The sequence below is a fragment of the Sciurus vulgaris genome, assembly GCF_902686455.1.
Source record: "Sciurus vulgaris genome assembly, chromosome: 12".
Taxonomy (NCBI): Eukaryota; Metazoa; Chordata; class Mammalia; order Rodentia; family Sciuridae; genus Sciurus; species Sciurus vulgaris.
Window position 1 is genome coordinate 110,188,201 of NC_136473.1, and position 14,063 is coordinate 110,202,263.

The 14,063-nt window shown below is 41.0% G+C and overlaps 1 protein-coding gene across 1 annotated transcript in view; it reads left to right on the forward strand.

Annotated features, from left to right (window-relative positions):
- Positions 1-14,063, forward strand: part of F5 (coagulation factor V) — a 65,597-nt gene that overhangs the window by 13,682 nt on the left and 37,852 nt on the right. The window contains 2 exon segments of the mRNA XM_079107115.1: positions 10,654-10,866; positions 12,016-12,159. Coding sequence (XP_078963241.1) covers positions 10,654-10,866; positions 12,016-12,159 — 357 coding nt within the window.

Consider the following 14,063-nt stretch of genomic DNA (forward strand, 5'->3'; position numbering starts at 1 on the left):
AATTCTATATGAAAACTTAATCTAGACTTTTCTAAAATATTTCAATGCTGAATATAATGTAGTGATTATATTTTTTATTTTTCACCTAAATTTTAATTTTGGTCTTATGTAGCTACTTCCTTAAAAATATGATAAAAACCTGAAATAAACTGTTGGCTAGTATGAAAGTTCTCAAAAATGTGAATTCCCCCTCAAAAGAGGCTTGCATGCCCTGCACAATGGAATCAGGCTCTTTACAAAACAGTCAGCATTTAAATTCGCCCATTGCCTAAGTCATAGCTTCTAAAAGAGTGTTCTGAATCTTTGAATGCACTGAAACATTCAGTAAGCTTATTAAATGGAGAGGAAAGAGTTGTTCACAAAAATAAGTAAGGGAGGCTTAATTAATGAGCACCCTAATGGGCAACCGAAAAGACTTTTTTGGAATTTCCCAAGCTTGTATGCACCATTTTACATTTTTAAAAAATGCTGAGAGCCTTTGGGCAAAATAATTAGTACACATGACCAGAGTAAACAAATCACAAAGCTGAATATGGACTGAGCAGGAAGTGAACAGAACCGGGTAAATATGAAACCAAGGACTCCCTCGTGCAGAGAATTTAGTCTAGCCCAAGGGTGAACAAGGACTTTTTGTGCCCTAGCACAATAGCTGTTCCTGCCCGTTTCTCTTCTTTGCAATTTAGTCTTCACTTTTTCCTTCAATTCACAAAAAATGCATTTCAAAAATGTTCCCTATAGGGCTGGGATTATGGCTCAGTGGTAGTGCACTCACCTAGCATGTATGAGGCCCTGGATTTGATCCTCAGCACTACACAAAAATAAATAAACAAAATAAAGGTATTGTGTCCATCTATAACTAAAAAAAATTTTTTAATGTTCCCTATTAATAACTGTTTTATTTCACACCTTATACTATGTAGGTTGTAAATAAAAAATAAAACAAGCCCTGCTTTATTCTAAAGGCAAAAGTATCTGAAGTGAAAAGAACAAAAGCAGATAAAATTATCCCCCAACTGTCTCATTAGTAGTCCTCACTACTTACTTACAGAATATCACCCATCTGCAAATCTATGTCGTCCACCAATCATTCCAAGATACCCATAATTCACCTTTTAAGCTTAATTAAAATCATTCATTCAATCGTCTGAAACTTTTCTTACACTTAACTGACATGAATGTGCAATTCTGAGGAATTTACTTTGGTCAATTATATGGATATTAATTTGTGTGACCATAATAACCTTTTCAAAATCTTTAGGTATATCAAAACATCATACTGTACACTTTAATGATATATGATATTTTTTGAAACCCAATATGTGTTAAAATAAACCTGCTGTGAACCACTGACCATTCACAAATTATCATAAAAAAGTCACACTGCTGTATCCAGCACAAGCTCTGAGGTTGAAGCAACTCCTAAATGTTTACATTGCTTGGTGCTCAATCAAACAGTGGTGTCTAATTGTGGCCTCTGCACTGAGGGGCCCTAGAAGAAATCTGGGGATAAGGCCCATCACAACTAGGCCACCAGCACGCACCCTCCTGTTACCACGCTGAACACTGGGCTGCGGCTGTGCTTCCTTCACGGTGTACCTGGCACCTGTCTCTGGGCCTGAGACAGCAGACGACAATGTCATACTGAGCTGAACCAGAGGACCGCGGGCTGATTAGGAAGTCGGGACTGGGTGGCACTTCCCCTTTGCTTTAACAAGCATTCATCTTGCTGGAGGTTATGAGCAGTTACGCTCCTGGCATTGGTTTTTATCACCTTTAGAACAGATACATCACTACAGTGGACCAGATATTGTGTCTCCCCAGAATTCATGTTGAAATCCTAGCCCCATGTGTGATGGTTGAGGGGTAGGGCCTCGGGGAGGGGCTTACGTCACAAAGGTGGCCCCTCAGGGTGGGATCAGTGTCCTCACAAAAGGAACCCCAGGGTAAGTTGTCCCACCCTCTCCTGCTGTGTGAGGATGAGGAGAAAGCAGTCTCCCACTTGGAAGAGGCCCCACCAGAGCCTCGATGTGCTGGACGCTGCCCTCAGGCCTCCAGTCTCCAGAAACGTGGGACGTGTGCTGTTTAGATGGATGCAGTCCAGGGTTCCTCCTTGCATCAGCCAAACTAAAGCAATCACCAATCTCACTCTTTCTCGCTGCATTAAGAGAACTCAAAAACACAAAAGATGTATCTTATCCAAAGTAAAACAGAGAAAGAGGCTATATTAATTATAAAGTGCCTGGGAAAGAAAATACTTGGCTAAAATACAAAAGCATGTGGTCACAGGCTGTGGAGTAATTATATATTATATATAATTAATTATATATATAAATATATATATATATTCCAGTCCTCATAACCCATCAAAAATAATTATTATTCCTATTATATCCAGGCAAAGACTTATGTTATCTTAAATTCTGAAGGAGAAAGCAAAGGCTGAAAAAGGGCATTAAGAAACTTTGCAGCTTCACATGGTTGGTTGACAGAAGGCACAACCTCTGACACCACAGCTCATGTGCTTCTCACATGACCCAGGAGAAAGTACCATTAATCATAATCTCAATGCAAATTGTGATGAGTGCTATTGAAAAACCTGTAGCACAACCAAAGATCGAGAAGGGGGTAAGCTTATATTTCATCACGTGTGAAAAGGATGAGTGCATTTTATTCAGAGGAAGGAAAGTAAATTATCTCTCACCTGACAAAAAGTATCATTTGTGTCTTTTAGAGAGTTTGTGAATACAATGGAAAGAAGGCTACTTTCTGGCATAGGAAGGGCCTGAGATGTTTAAAAAGTTAGAAGGGTGCAAGCTTTGTGTTCAGAAACATCATTTTTTCAGCTCCATGAGGCCAGGAAGCATTGAGTCAGGGCTGATTGACCACAGTGCAGCTCCACCCCAGCCACCTCGGGCCAGTTAGTGAACAGTCCGACCTCAGGGGCAGCTCTCCTTATCAGTCTGTTTGCGCTGTGCTACAAAACCTCTTTTGTAACTTTGCAGAGATAAAGCTGCCTGTTTATCAGTGGAAAGTCTTCTTCACCTACTCTTTTATTTTTCTAAGGCTGAAAGGTTATAATTCACAGGAAGTTATTTAAGCTTCTATCATTTCTCAGCTCCTGATAATTTTAACACTCAAATCCTATTTATCATCAGAATGAAAGTTCAGTTTAAGGTAAATATGGGTTATCAGTCACTGCCAAACCATCTTTCAAGGGTGGGAGTGGGCAAGAGGCCAGCGTTCAGCTAACCTATACCATAAGGTCGCAGGCTTGAATGCCCACAGTGACCAGGTGGGAAATTCAAAGGAACATGGGTCCCGTAGGTACAGGCAACCAGAAAGTAGAAGAGCACAGCTGGACACCAGTCCCACCAAAGTCTGTGCAGGAGTTTGAGCCTATGTTAGTAAATCTCTAGGATTTTGTTTTGCTCTTCTGTTTCTTAATCATGACGTTATATTTCTTGTTGCTTAGTCTGCAGCAACTTGGTGACAGAGTCCCATTATCTGTCAGGTACAATGGACTTTGGTGCATAGTGGGGTAGAAACACCAATTACAGCAAGTCATTCCTGTGCCATTATCCTCAAAAACTTTTGGTGTTATTTCTTAGGGTAAGTGCAGATATCCTGAAAGAAAAAGTCATTTTATCAATATATCCCTCTTTTCTGATGAATTCTATTCTAGTTATTTTTGGCTCTTTGGCTTTGTATCTATAATTTTTACATGAATTTATTAGCGTGCTATGGTTACACATAATGTTGGAGGTCATCTTGACATGATCATACACTCATGGAATGTAATTCGCTCCCTCGCAATCGCCAGCACTTCTCCTCTTCCCTCCTCCCTCATGATCTTCCCCTACCTCTCTGCTGGTCTTCCTTATATTTATTTATTGTTTTTAAATTGATGCTTTGTAGAGATACATAAAGGTGAAATTCACTGTGGTATATCTGGATATGTATGCAGCACAATTAGATCGATTTCCTTCCATCGTTCCTATTTCTATCCTTCCTCCCTCCCTCCCTCTTTACCTCCTTCCTCTAGTCCACTGATCTCCCTTCTATTTTCATGGAATTCCACCCCCTCCCTTTTATTTTTCTTATTTTGCTCTATCTTCTACATGTGAGAGATCATTTGATGCTTAATTTTCTGAGGTTGGCTGGAGATCAGCATGATGATTTCCAGTTCTATCCATTTGCTAGCAAACGGATAATAATAATTTAGTTCTTCTTTATGGCTAAGTAAAATCCCATTATGCATATATACCACATTGCTTTAAAATTTTTTTGTTTTGTTTTGGTACAGGGGATTGAACCCAGGGGTGCTTAACCACTGAGTCACATCCCCAGCCCTTTTTTAAAACATTTTTTTGTTTTTTAATTTTAAGACAGGGTCTCCTTAAGTTGCTTAGGGCCTCACTGAGTTGGTGAGGTTGGTTTTGAACTCATGATCCTCCTGCCTTAGCCTTCCAAGTTGCTGGGATTACATGTATGTGCCACCACACCCAGCTTACATTTTCTTTATTCATTCACCTGTTGACAGGCACCTGAGAGGTTCTGTAACTTGGCTACTGTGGATTATGTTGCTATAAACATTGATGTGCCTGTACCACCCTAGTATGCTGATTTTGGTTCTTTTGAATAAATACCTAAGAGTGGGATAGCTAGGTCATGTGGTAGTTCTATTCCTGGTCTTTTGAAGAATCTCCATACTGCTTTCCAGAGTGGTTGTAATAATTTGCAGTCCCACCAATAACGTATAAGTGTACCTTTTCCCCACATCCTCAACAGCATTTATTATTGTTTGTATTCTTGATGACTGCTATTCTAACTGGAGCGAGATGAAATCTTAATGTAGTTTTGATTTGCATTTCCCTGATTGTTAAAGATGTTGAACATTTATCATGTACTTGTTGGACATTTGTATTTATTCTTTGGAAAAATGTCTGTTTAGTTCTTTTGCCCATTTATTGATTGAGTTATATGATTTTTTTTGGTGTTAAGTGTTTTGAGTTCTTTATATATTCTGGATATTGATCCCCTGTCAGAGGAGGAGCTGGCAAAGATTTTCTCCCATTCTGTAGGCTCTTTCTTCATGCTCTTGTTTCCTTTGCTGTGCAGAAGTCTTTTAGTATCATGCCACCCCACTTATTGATTCATGGTTTTATTTATTGAGCTTTGGTGGCCTTTTTAGGAAATCTGTCCTATGCCAATATGTTGGCATGTTGACATCTTTTCATCTAATAGTTGCAAAGTTTCTGGTCTGATTCCTAAGTGTTTCATCCACTTTGAGTTGACTTTTGTACAAGGTAGAAGAAGGGGACCTGGTATCATTCTTCTACATATGTAAATCCAGTTATCCCAGCACCATATGTTAAAAAGGCCCTCTTTCCTCCAACATGTTTTTGGCACCTTTGTCAAATATCGATGTCTCTATGTATGTGTGTTTGTCTCTGTGTCTTTTATTCTATTCCATTGGTCTTCATGTTTCTTTTGATGTCCATACCATGTTGTTTTTGTTACTATACCGCTGGTGTAATTTGAGATCAGGTATTAAGGTGCCACCGGCGTTTCTCTTCTTTCTTAGCATTGGTTGGCTACTCTGGGTCTTTTCATATTCCATAGGAATGTTAGGACTGATTTGCCAAGTTCTGTGAAGAATGTTATTAGCGTTTTGATGGGGATTGTATTGAATCTGTAAATTGCTTTTGGCAATATGGCATTTTAACAATATTAATTCTTCCTATCCAAGAATATGGAGGTTCTTTACATCTTCTACAATCTTCTTCAATTTCTTTCTTCAGTGTTCTACAGTCTTCATTACAGAGGTGTTTCATCTCATTGGTCATAATTAATACCCAAGTATTTTTTTAGGTTATTGTGAAAGGGATAGTTTTCCTGATTTCTTTCTCAGCAGATTTATTATTGGAGTACAGGAAAGCTATCAATTTATGATTTGTGTATGTTAATCTTATAGCCTGCTACTTTGCTGAATTTGTTTATCAGCTCTAGAAGTCTTCTGGTGAAGTTTTTTGGGTCTCCTAGGTATACAATCATGTTTTCAGCAACCACAGATAATTTGACTTCTTAATTTTCGTTTTGTATTCCTTTAATTTCCTATTCTTGCTTGATTACTCTGGCTAGAGTTTTAAGGATCATGATGAATAGGAGTGGTGAGAGTGGGCATCTTGTCTTGTTCCTGATTTTAAAGGAAATGCTTTCAAATTTTCTTTTCAGTATGATGCTGACCTTGGGTTTGTTGTATATAGACTTTATAATACTAAGTTCCTTCTGCCTCTAGCATTCCTTCTTTCTCTAGTGTTTTTTGACATGAATGGGTGCTGGATTTTGTCAAAGATCTTTTCTGTATCTATGAAGACGATCATATGATTCTTGTCCTTAATTCTATTTATGTGGTGAATTACATTTATTGATTTGCATTCCTCGGATAAAACCCACTTGATTTAATGTGTTTTTGAATGCATTTGCCAGTATTTAATTAAGGATTTTTGCATCTATGTTCATCAGTAATATTGGTCTGTAGTTTTTTTTCCTTAATCTGTCTTTGTCTCATTTTGGTATCAGGGTCATACTAGCTTCATAAAATGTATTTGGGAGTGTTTCCTTCCTTTCTATTTTATGTAATAATTTGAGGAGGTTCTGTTTTTAGAAGACAAACAAGGAACCCAGAGTCTTATCTCCAAATTTTCAATGTTGGCATTTAAACTGCTTTAGTACCATGCAATTCTAGCAAAACACATCCATGAGCTGTGATGTGGCTCTAACCCACAGGATCTTGAATCTTCAGAGTGCAGTAAATATGCATGCTTCTCCGCGAACTGTGGAAGGCACCAGAGATACTAGGACAAATACAACCCAGCAGTATCCCTATTCCCTGAGGAGTTTACATTTCTGGCAATCAAAATGTGTAGAATACAAATACCTCAAAATAATCATAATCTTGAAGGAAAAATTAAATTATCACATAATATCAAATATTTAGTTACAAACTATGATGAATGCTATAAAAGAAAATTATGTAGCAGAGTCAGAGATAAGGGAAGGAGTAAACTGACATTTAAGTTGATATCTAAAAAATGAGCATCATTTATCCCAAGGAAGAAAAAAGAGGATGAGCACTAGAAGCAGAGGAGTTAGCATCTGCAAGGACCCTGAAGCAGTATAGGACCTGGCACATCTGGGGAATTGACGGGGAGCCTGCGTGACCAGCACACAGTGAACAGTGGAAGGCACTCATGATGAGGCTAGAGAGAGAAGTGGGGCTAGACTGCACGTGGGCTTGCCCATGGTAGGAATTCGTGCAGTTAGTGATGGAGAGTCACTTCCATGCTGGACTCTCATGTACGTAGAATACAGTGCATGTCACCTCAGGGCCTGTGTGCCTGTTGCTGATCACGGCACTGTGTGCGCTGGTCCCACACCCACTGAAAGGGCCCAGACGTATGCTGATGCCATTGAAACTGTCACAGAGTTGTGCAGGGAACAGACTTTGTGAGGCTGGGGTGGGGGAAGTCACAGTTAAACAGGGATCGTCAGTGCTGCGACGCAGACATTTAAGATAGCTGTTGTGAGCCTTCTCCACATGTTTCAGATAGAGAAAAGGACAAGCATGACCAGGAGAGACAGAAGATAGAAAGATACTTAACGAGAACTTGTATAGCTGTGGAGTCGAGGTTACCAGCACATTAGACACTATGGGAGAACATTTTCAGAACATTAATACATAGCAATAGGAACTATTCACGGCTGGGCTAGGGCTCAGTGGCAGAGTGCTTGCCTAGCTCATGTGGAGCACTGGGTTCAGTCCTCAGCACCACATAAAAATAAACAAATACGATAAAGGCATGCTGTCCATCTACAACTAACAAAAAAATTTAAAAATAAAAAGAGATGAAACAGAGATAAAAAAGAGAACAAAATGAATGGGGCATCTTTGAACTGTGGGATATCATGTAGTCTAACATGCCTAATTAGATCCCAGAAGTGATGGAGACAGGAAAAGAATTTGAAGAAATAATAGCTGAAAACTTTCCGAATGTGAAAAGTTCTACAAACCTGCAGATTTAAAGAGTCTTGACAAGCCTGGAGGGGAACATGAAGAAAACCACACCAAAGGGCATCGAACCCATGTTGCCAAACGCCAGGGCCAAAGAGAAAATGGTAAAAAGTACTCAGAAAAAAAGAACACAGGGAGATCTGTCCACTTAGCGTTGTATGCCAGGCAAAAACACCCTTTCAAAATGAGGCAAAGTAAAGACTGACTTAGACATACAAAAGCAGAGATCATTTCTCACTAGCACACCAGAAAAAAGTGTTAAAGAATTTCTTTAGCAGTAGGAAAACTGTCTCAGTGGGATACTTAGACTCAGAGGGAATGAAAAATTCTAGAAACCAGTAAATATAGAGAACTTTTATTTTTAACCTCTTAAGAAGATAATTGATTATCCAAATATTAAAGCAAAAATAATAAATTATTGTGGATTGGACCATGTACATAGAAGTAAAATGTTCAACAATGGCAAGAAACAGACCAAGCACCACAGGGTCTTGTACGTAAAATGTCACATTATTATTTGAAGGGAGACCGTTAAGGTAAAGTTGTAAACTGAAGGACCCTGCTAACAACAAAGCAAGACCAAGGAGCTGATTGTGGGGACTTGAAAGAATCACTAAAAGCACTCAACCAAAAGGAAGCAGGAAGAAAGGGAAAGTAACCCAGACCAGACAGAAATGGAGCACATATTGCAGGATGGCGGTTTTTGATGCAGCGGTTTAACTACATTCCAAGGGAGCAGAAGAACACTACAGTGAATAGCTAATTGGAAGCCTGGATAAAACATCGGACTGTGTGCAGAATTCAGAAAATCCACTTAAAATTAGACACAAAGAGGTCAGAAAGAGATGAACGTCATATGTCTTCTCACATATGTGGAAACTAGAAAAACATCTGAAAATAGCAGAAAGACTTTAAGAAAGAGGAAAGGGGAAGTGGGGGGAACATGATCCAAGCTTGATAAAGGCATGCACTGGAGTGTCACAGTGAACCCCCAAATCTGCACAATTCGTATGTGCTAATAACTTTAAAATATTTGAAAGAAAAAAGAGACTAATCCACGTGCTCAGGTAAAACAGTTCATACCAACCAGAAAAGAAAAGAGAAAGAAATTAAGAAAACTATACACCATATCAACTGACTGTAACTGAACACAAAGCCATCTATAACGTCACCCATTTATATGACATCCTAGAGAGGCAGATGGGTGGAAGAAATGGGCGGTTGCCTGGCCTGGGCAGGGGAGGGCGCCCGCTGCGATGGCACAAGCACTCTGGAGCGAAGGAGCCGCTACTTGGTTGTGGCTGTAGCTATGAGCCTGCACACCCTCGTCAAAGCTCAGCAAATACGACACTTAAACTGGTGGACTCTGTACACGCAAGTTTACCTCAATAAAGACGAAGAATGGAAGGGAGAGAGGGAAAGAAGGAAGGAAGGGTGGTAGGAAAAGATGAGACACTGAAAGGAAGAAAGAGGGAAAGGAAGTGGAGGAAGGAGAGGCGGGAAGGAAGAAATGAAGCGCCATCTGTTTTCAAAAAGCACAATCCCTTGAGTAAGAACAGTTCCCAGGGGCCTTTCCCCATCCTGAAGTTCCGGGCTTGATCCTTGCCTGCCCAGAGCCGTGCTGATGGTCTCCCCATCTACCTCAAGGCAGTTATCAAGCTACCGTTCCAAAGATCACCGAGACCCAAAGGGAAATTCCGGCACCGCTGCTGGGAGCGAAACTTTCAGCCAGTGAAAAGAGGGCTGCCTCCCGCAGGGGAAACTGCCCAGCCCTCCTGCCCTCGCCCTTCCCGTCTCACTTGCTCCATCCCCAGCACTTCTTCCCTTCCTTGCTGAAAGCCCCACCCAGCCCTCTGGTTTTCTTTTCATTGTGAGCATCTCAGTTCCCCTTCTTCAAAAAGGAAGACCAATTTCCACATCCTCTACGTCCTGTCAGAAGGGAAAGGAAAGCACACACCACACGGGGGTGTTAAGGGGTCACTGGGTGCACAAAGAACAGGAGCAAGAAGTCTGACTTCAAAGGACAGACACAGTTCCTGAGCACCAGGATGACTGCACTGCTGTGGGAGCCCACCTAGGCTCCGGGGGGAAAGTTGGGATAACCAGATAACAGAGACGCATGAAGATATTAACCAGGGCTGAGGGGGACTGCAGCTGGAAAGAAGCTAAAGAAGGTACGTTCAGAGCCAAACACAACAGTGGAAAGAGCCCCGAGTGTACTCCAGTCCCGTGCTAACAGCAGCTAAATATAAGAGGACTTGTCAAGCACCAGAGAGAAAATGTAACTTGTTTTCATATTTGGAGGTGATTTACTGACCAGAGGTATTTGAGTCTGTGATTACATTTAAATAATTGTTTGTATACCCTGGAAAATTAACTTGCTAAACCTTAACTAATTCACTGGTAACAGCTATTCAGTGGCATAGAAGTAGGTATATGTGAATCTTTCCAAATTAAAAGGTTCGCTATAGAAAGGCATATACCCTCCAGAGAGTTCTAGTCAGGTTCTCAGATTTGAAAATGATGAAAAAGTCGTCTCAGGATCTGCTCAGATGTCCTCATGGCCTTTGCTTCTCCAGGTGCGTCTTACCCTGACCACACATTCCCTGAGGAGCAGATGGACAACACTGTAGCTCCGGGTCAAGAATACACCTATGAGTGGCACATCAGCGAGGACAGTGGGCCCACACAGGACGACCCTCCCTGCCTCACGCACATCTACTACTCCTATGAAAATCTGATTCAGGACTTCAACTCGGGGCTGGTTGGACCTCTCCTTATCTGTAAGAAAGGTACAGACCCACAGCAGCAAACGTGTTCTGGTGGTAAGGAGCTCCATGTGGGATGCGGTTTGGCATCAGGCAGAGGGAGCAGGGGTAGAGACCAGATCATTGTTTGACAGTAGAAAACACCTAGTATTTGAGGGTCTGGATCCTACTCTGCTTATTCTAATTCCTCCTTTAGCTCAGGCATGGACGCTTCTCCCAAGTAAATGCCTCTTTGAATGTGTTCTGACATCATGCTTGTAACACTGACCTCAGGGCCAGCCTTTCTAAAAGGGTACAGCAGCATGTACTCTGCTGAAGAATTCTTAGAAAGAATGCAGGCTAAGGTATTTGACATATTAGAGACAGCAGAGGTTTGGGCTGGTAATTTGGTCGATAAATACATGAAACTGCGGCTTCCTTTCTTATTAAGTTGAACACTGAGCAGCAAGTTTCAAACATCCCAAGCTGGCTTCTTAAGAAATTTCATTGTCTAGGCTTGAGTTTTCCCTTCACTCTAGGAATTCAGGCCTTGTTTCCTTAAAACGAACTGTACCAGGAGAAATAAGTGACACCCTCACCATCCGCCCACAGACACAGACCAGACCTACACACACTCGGTTACTCATCACGCAAACATTTCTCTCATTGCCTGTACACAGAAGATGCCAGATGGGCACTGAAATTTTTTAAACCTATGAAAAGCTCTTCTTTCATTTCACCATTGGCAGCAATATTTCCTTATATGAAAATGAAATAATCCTGATACAACCAATTCTCTAGTGACCTATTTCAAATACGAACAAGATAGCTGCATTAAGCTTAGCCTGTGAGGCTTTATTACCTGAACTGAAGTACGTACGTATTGGACTGATAAGACTCCAGGAAGTGGGCACTTTTACAGAGCAGTCCTTGACAGTCACCAAATGCTTTCTTTCTGTTCCAGGTGAAATTTATGTATAAAACTGTCCCCCCAGCCCACAGGGTACCAAAGTAAATAATGTGGCACCAGGAATTTAATAACTGGCAACTATTATTCCTTGATAAAGATGCTATTTTAAAAAAATAACAACTCTTCAGTTATATCCTATGATTATTTTCTTGCTCTAAACCTTTGCTACCTAGCAAACTAATGAGTATTCAATACAGGATGCTACCACGTCTTTTCTCTCCCAGGCACCCTCACTGGAGATGGAACTCAGAAGATGTTTGACAAGCAGCACATACTGCTGTTTGCTGTGTTTGATGAAGGCAAGAGCTGGGCCCAGTCGTCATCCCTGATGTACACAGTCAACGGCTATGTGAATAGGACAATGCCAGGTAACCCACAAGCCACGCACCACCCAACCTCTGTGGGCTAGCTACACCAGACAAGTGGCCACACCCCCTGCTTTTCAACGCCTAATCAGAAAGCAACATAATCTAGTGCAATAGTTCTTAAGGTTCTATCGCCTTTTGTTTTTAACCAGGAAAATACAATACCCAAATTAGAAGCTAGCTAGGAGAAGGACAGCCTTCTCCAGTGCAGTGCTCTGAACAGGCTTCACCTTGGCCTGTCCTACAGAAAGACCTCCAGGGTGTTAGTTCAGTCTCCCTCAGTGAGGCCTGTGGACCCTGCTGTATGATAAGCACGCTTACTTCCATGTCACTCCCTTGCAGAAATGGTCAGCAGGTCAACAGAAAGAATGCAATAAAGACAGAATGCAATGAAGACACTTTGGGTGAAGATGAACTGACAGGAAAAATCCCTAACATAAAAAATACATTATTCATTTCAAAAGTTGATGAATGAGTAATATTCAATGGCAAGAAGAATGTTTTTTTGTAAATTTCCATCTACCTATAGACTGTAATGAGCAAGTAAAATCAGAACCACTGTTAGGTAGAAAAAAAAAAAAAAACCTTAACTTCCACTGTATTAATCCATTTTCTGTTGCTATAACAAAATACCTGAAGTTGAGTACTTTATAAATAAAAGAGGTTTAATTTAGCTCACAGTTTTAGAAGCTTAACAGCCAAGATTGAGCAGCCCCATCAGTTCAGCTTCTTGTGAGGGACACTTTGTCTGTGTCACAACATGACAGAGAAGCAGAAAGAGAAATGGCCACATACAGGAGAGGCCAAGTTCATGAGTAAACTTCCTTTGTGACAACTCACTCTAGTGAGAAGAAAGCAGGGTCCTTCCATAGGCCCCACCTCTTAAAGGTCCCACCACTTCCACACCACCACACTGAGGACCAGTCTAGAACCAGCACATGAACCATTAGGGACACATTAACACACCTACCAGTTCTTATACTGAGAGTCCTGGTTAAACCAGGATGGTCACCACCTACTCAGCTCCCTCTTCGGCCTAATCCCTCAGCATTCCTGTGTTTCTGAACTAATGTCCCCGTTCTGGGCCGTACTCTTATCTTGGTAACAGCCCCACCCAGACCACCTCTGCTCCTTCCTTCTGGTAGAACTGATTGAGAACTAATACTCCACGTACATGGTAACCAGTCTAGGAAAAAAATAAAAACATTCCCATATTACTGAACGCTAACTTCTGAGAGGTCATTTTCATCTGAATAGCACTTGTGGCTTCAGTTACTAAAATTATCAAGAGTGAGTTCTAGGTATTGCTTTTAAATTGAGTTCTATTTCCTTTGACTCTGTTTTCCACCTGGATTATTAAAAACACACCCTATAACTCTGGGTATTGATTCTGAGCTCCAAAATCAGGAGTTTATAAACCTGAGGCTTAGTTAACCGTGGGAAGTTTAAGTCCACACCTCATTCTCTTTCCCATCCTAGTGTAGCCTCTAGGTGCTTACTTCTAAAAATGGATCAACCTCTATCTGTGTCCCAAGAGTAAGCAATGCATACAGAAGCCAACAGAAAAAAAATCCACGAAAAAACCAACTTGCCGGGTGCTATGGTACACACCTGTAATCCCAGTGGCTGGGGAGGCTGAGGCAGGAGGATGGTGAGTTTGAAGCCAGCCTCAGCAATGGCGAGGTGCTAAGCAACTCAATGATACCCTGTCTCTAAATAAAATACAAAAAAGGACTGGGGATGTGGCTCAGTGGTTGAGTGCCCCTGAGTTCATTCCCCAGTACCTGCCCCCACCCAAAAAAAAAAAAAAAAAAAAAACTTGATGAGAACAGAGATAATAATTATTCTTTAGAAAAGAGTAAATGGGGGTAAAAGGGAGAGGGAAGGGAAATGCCTCTAACAGAAGG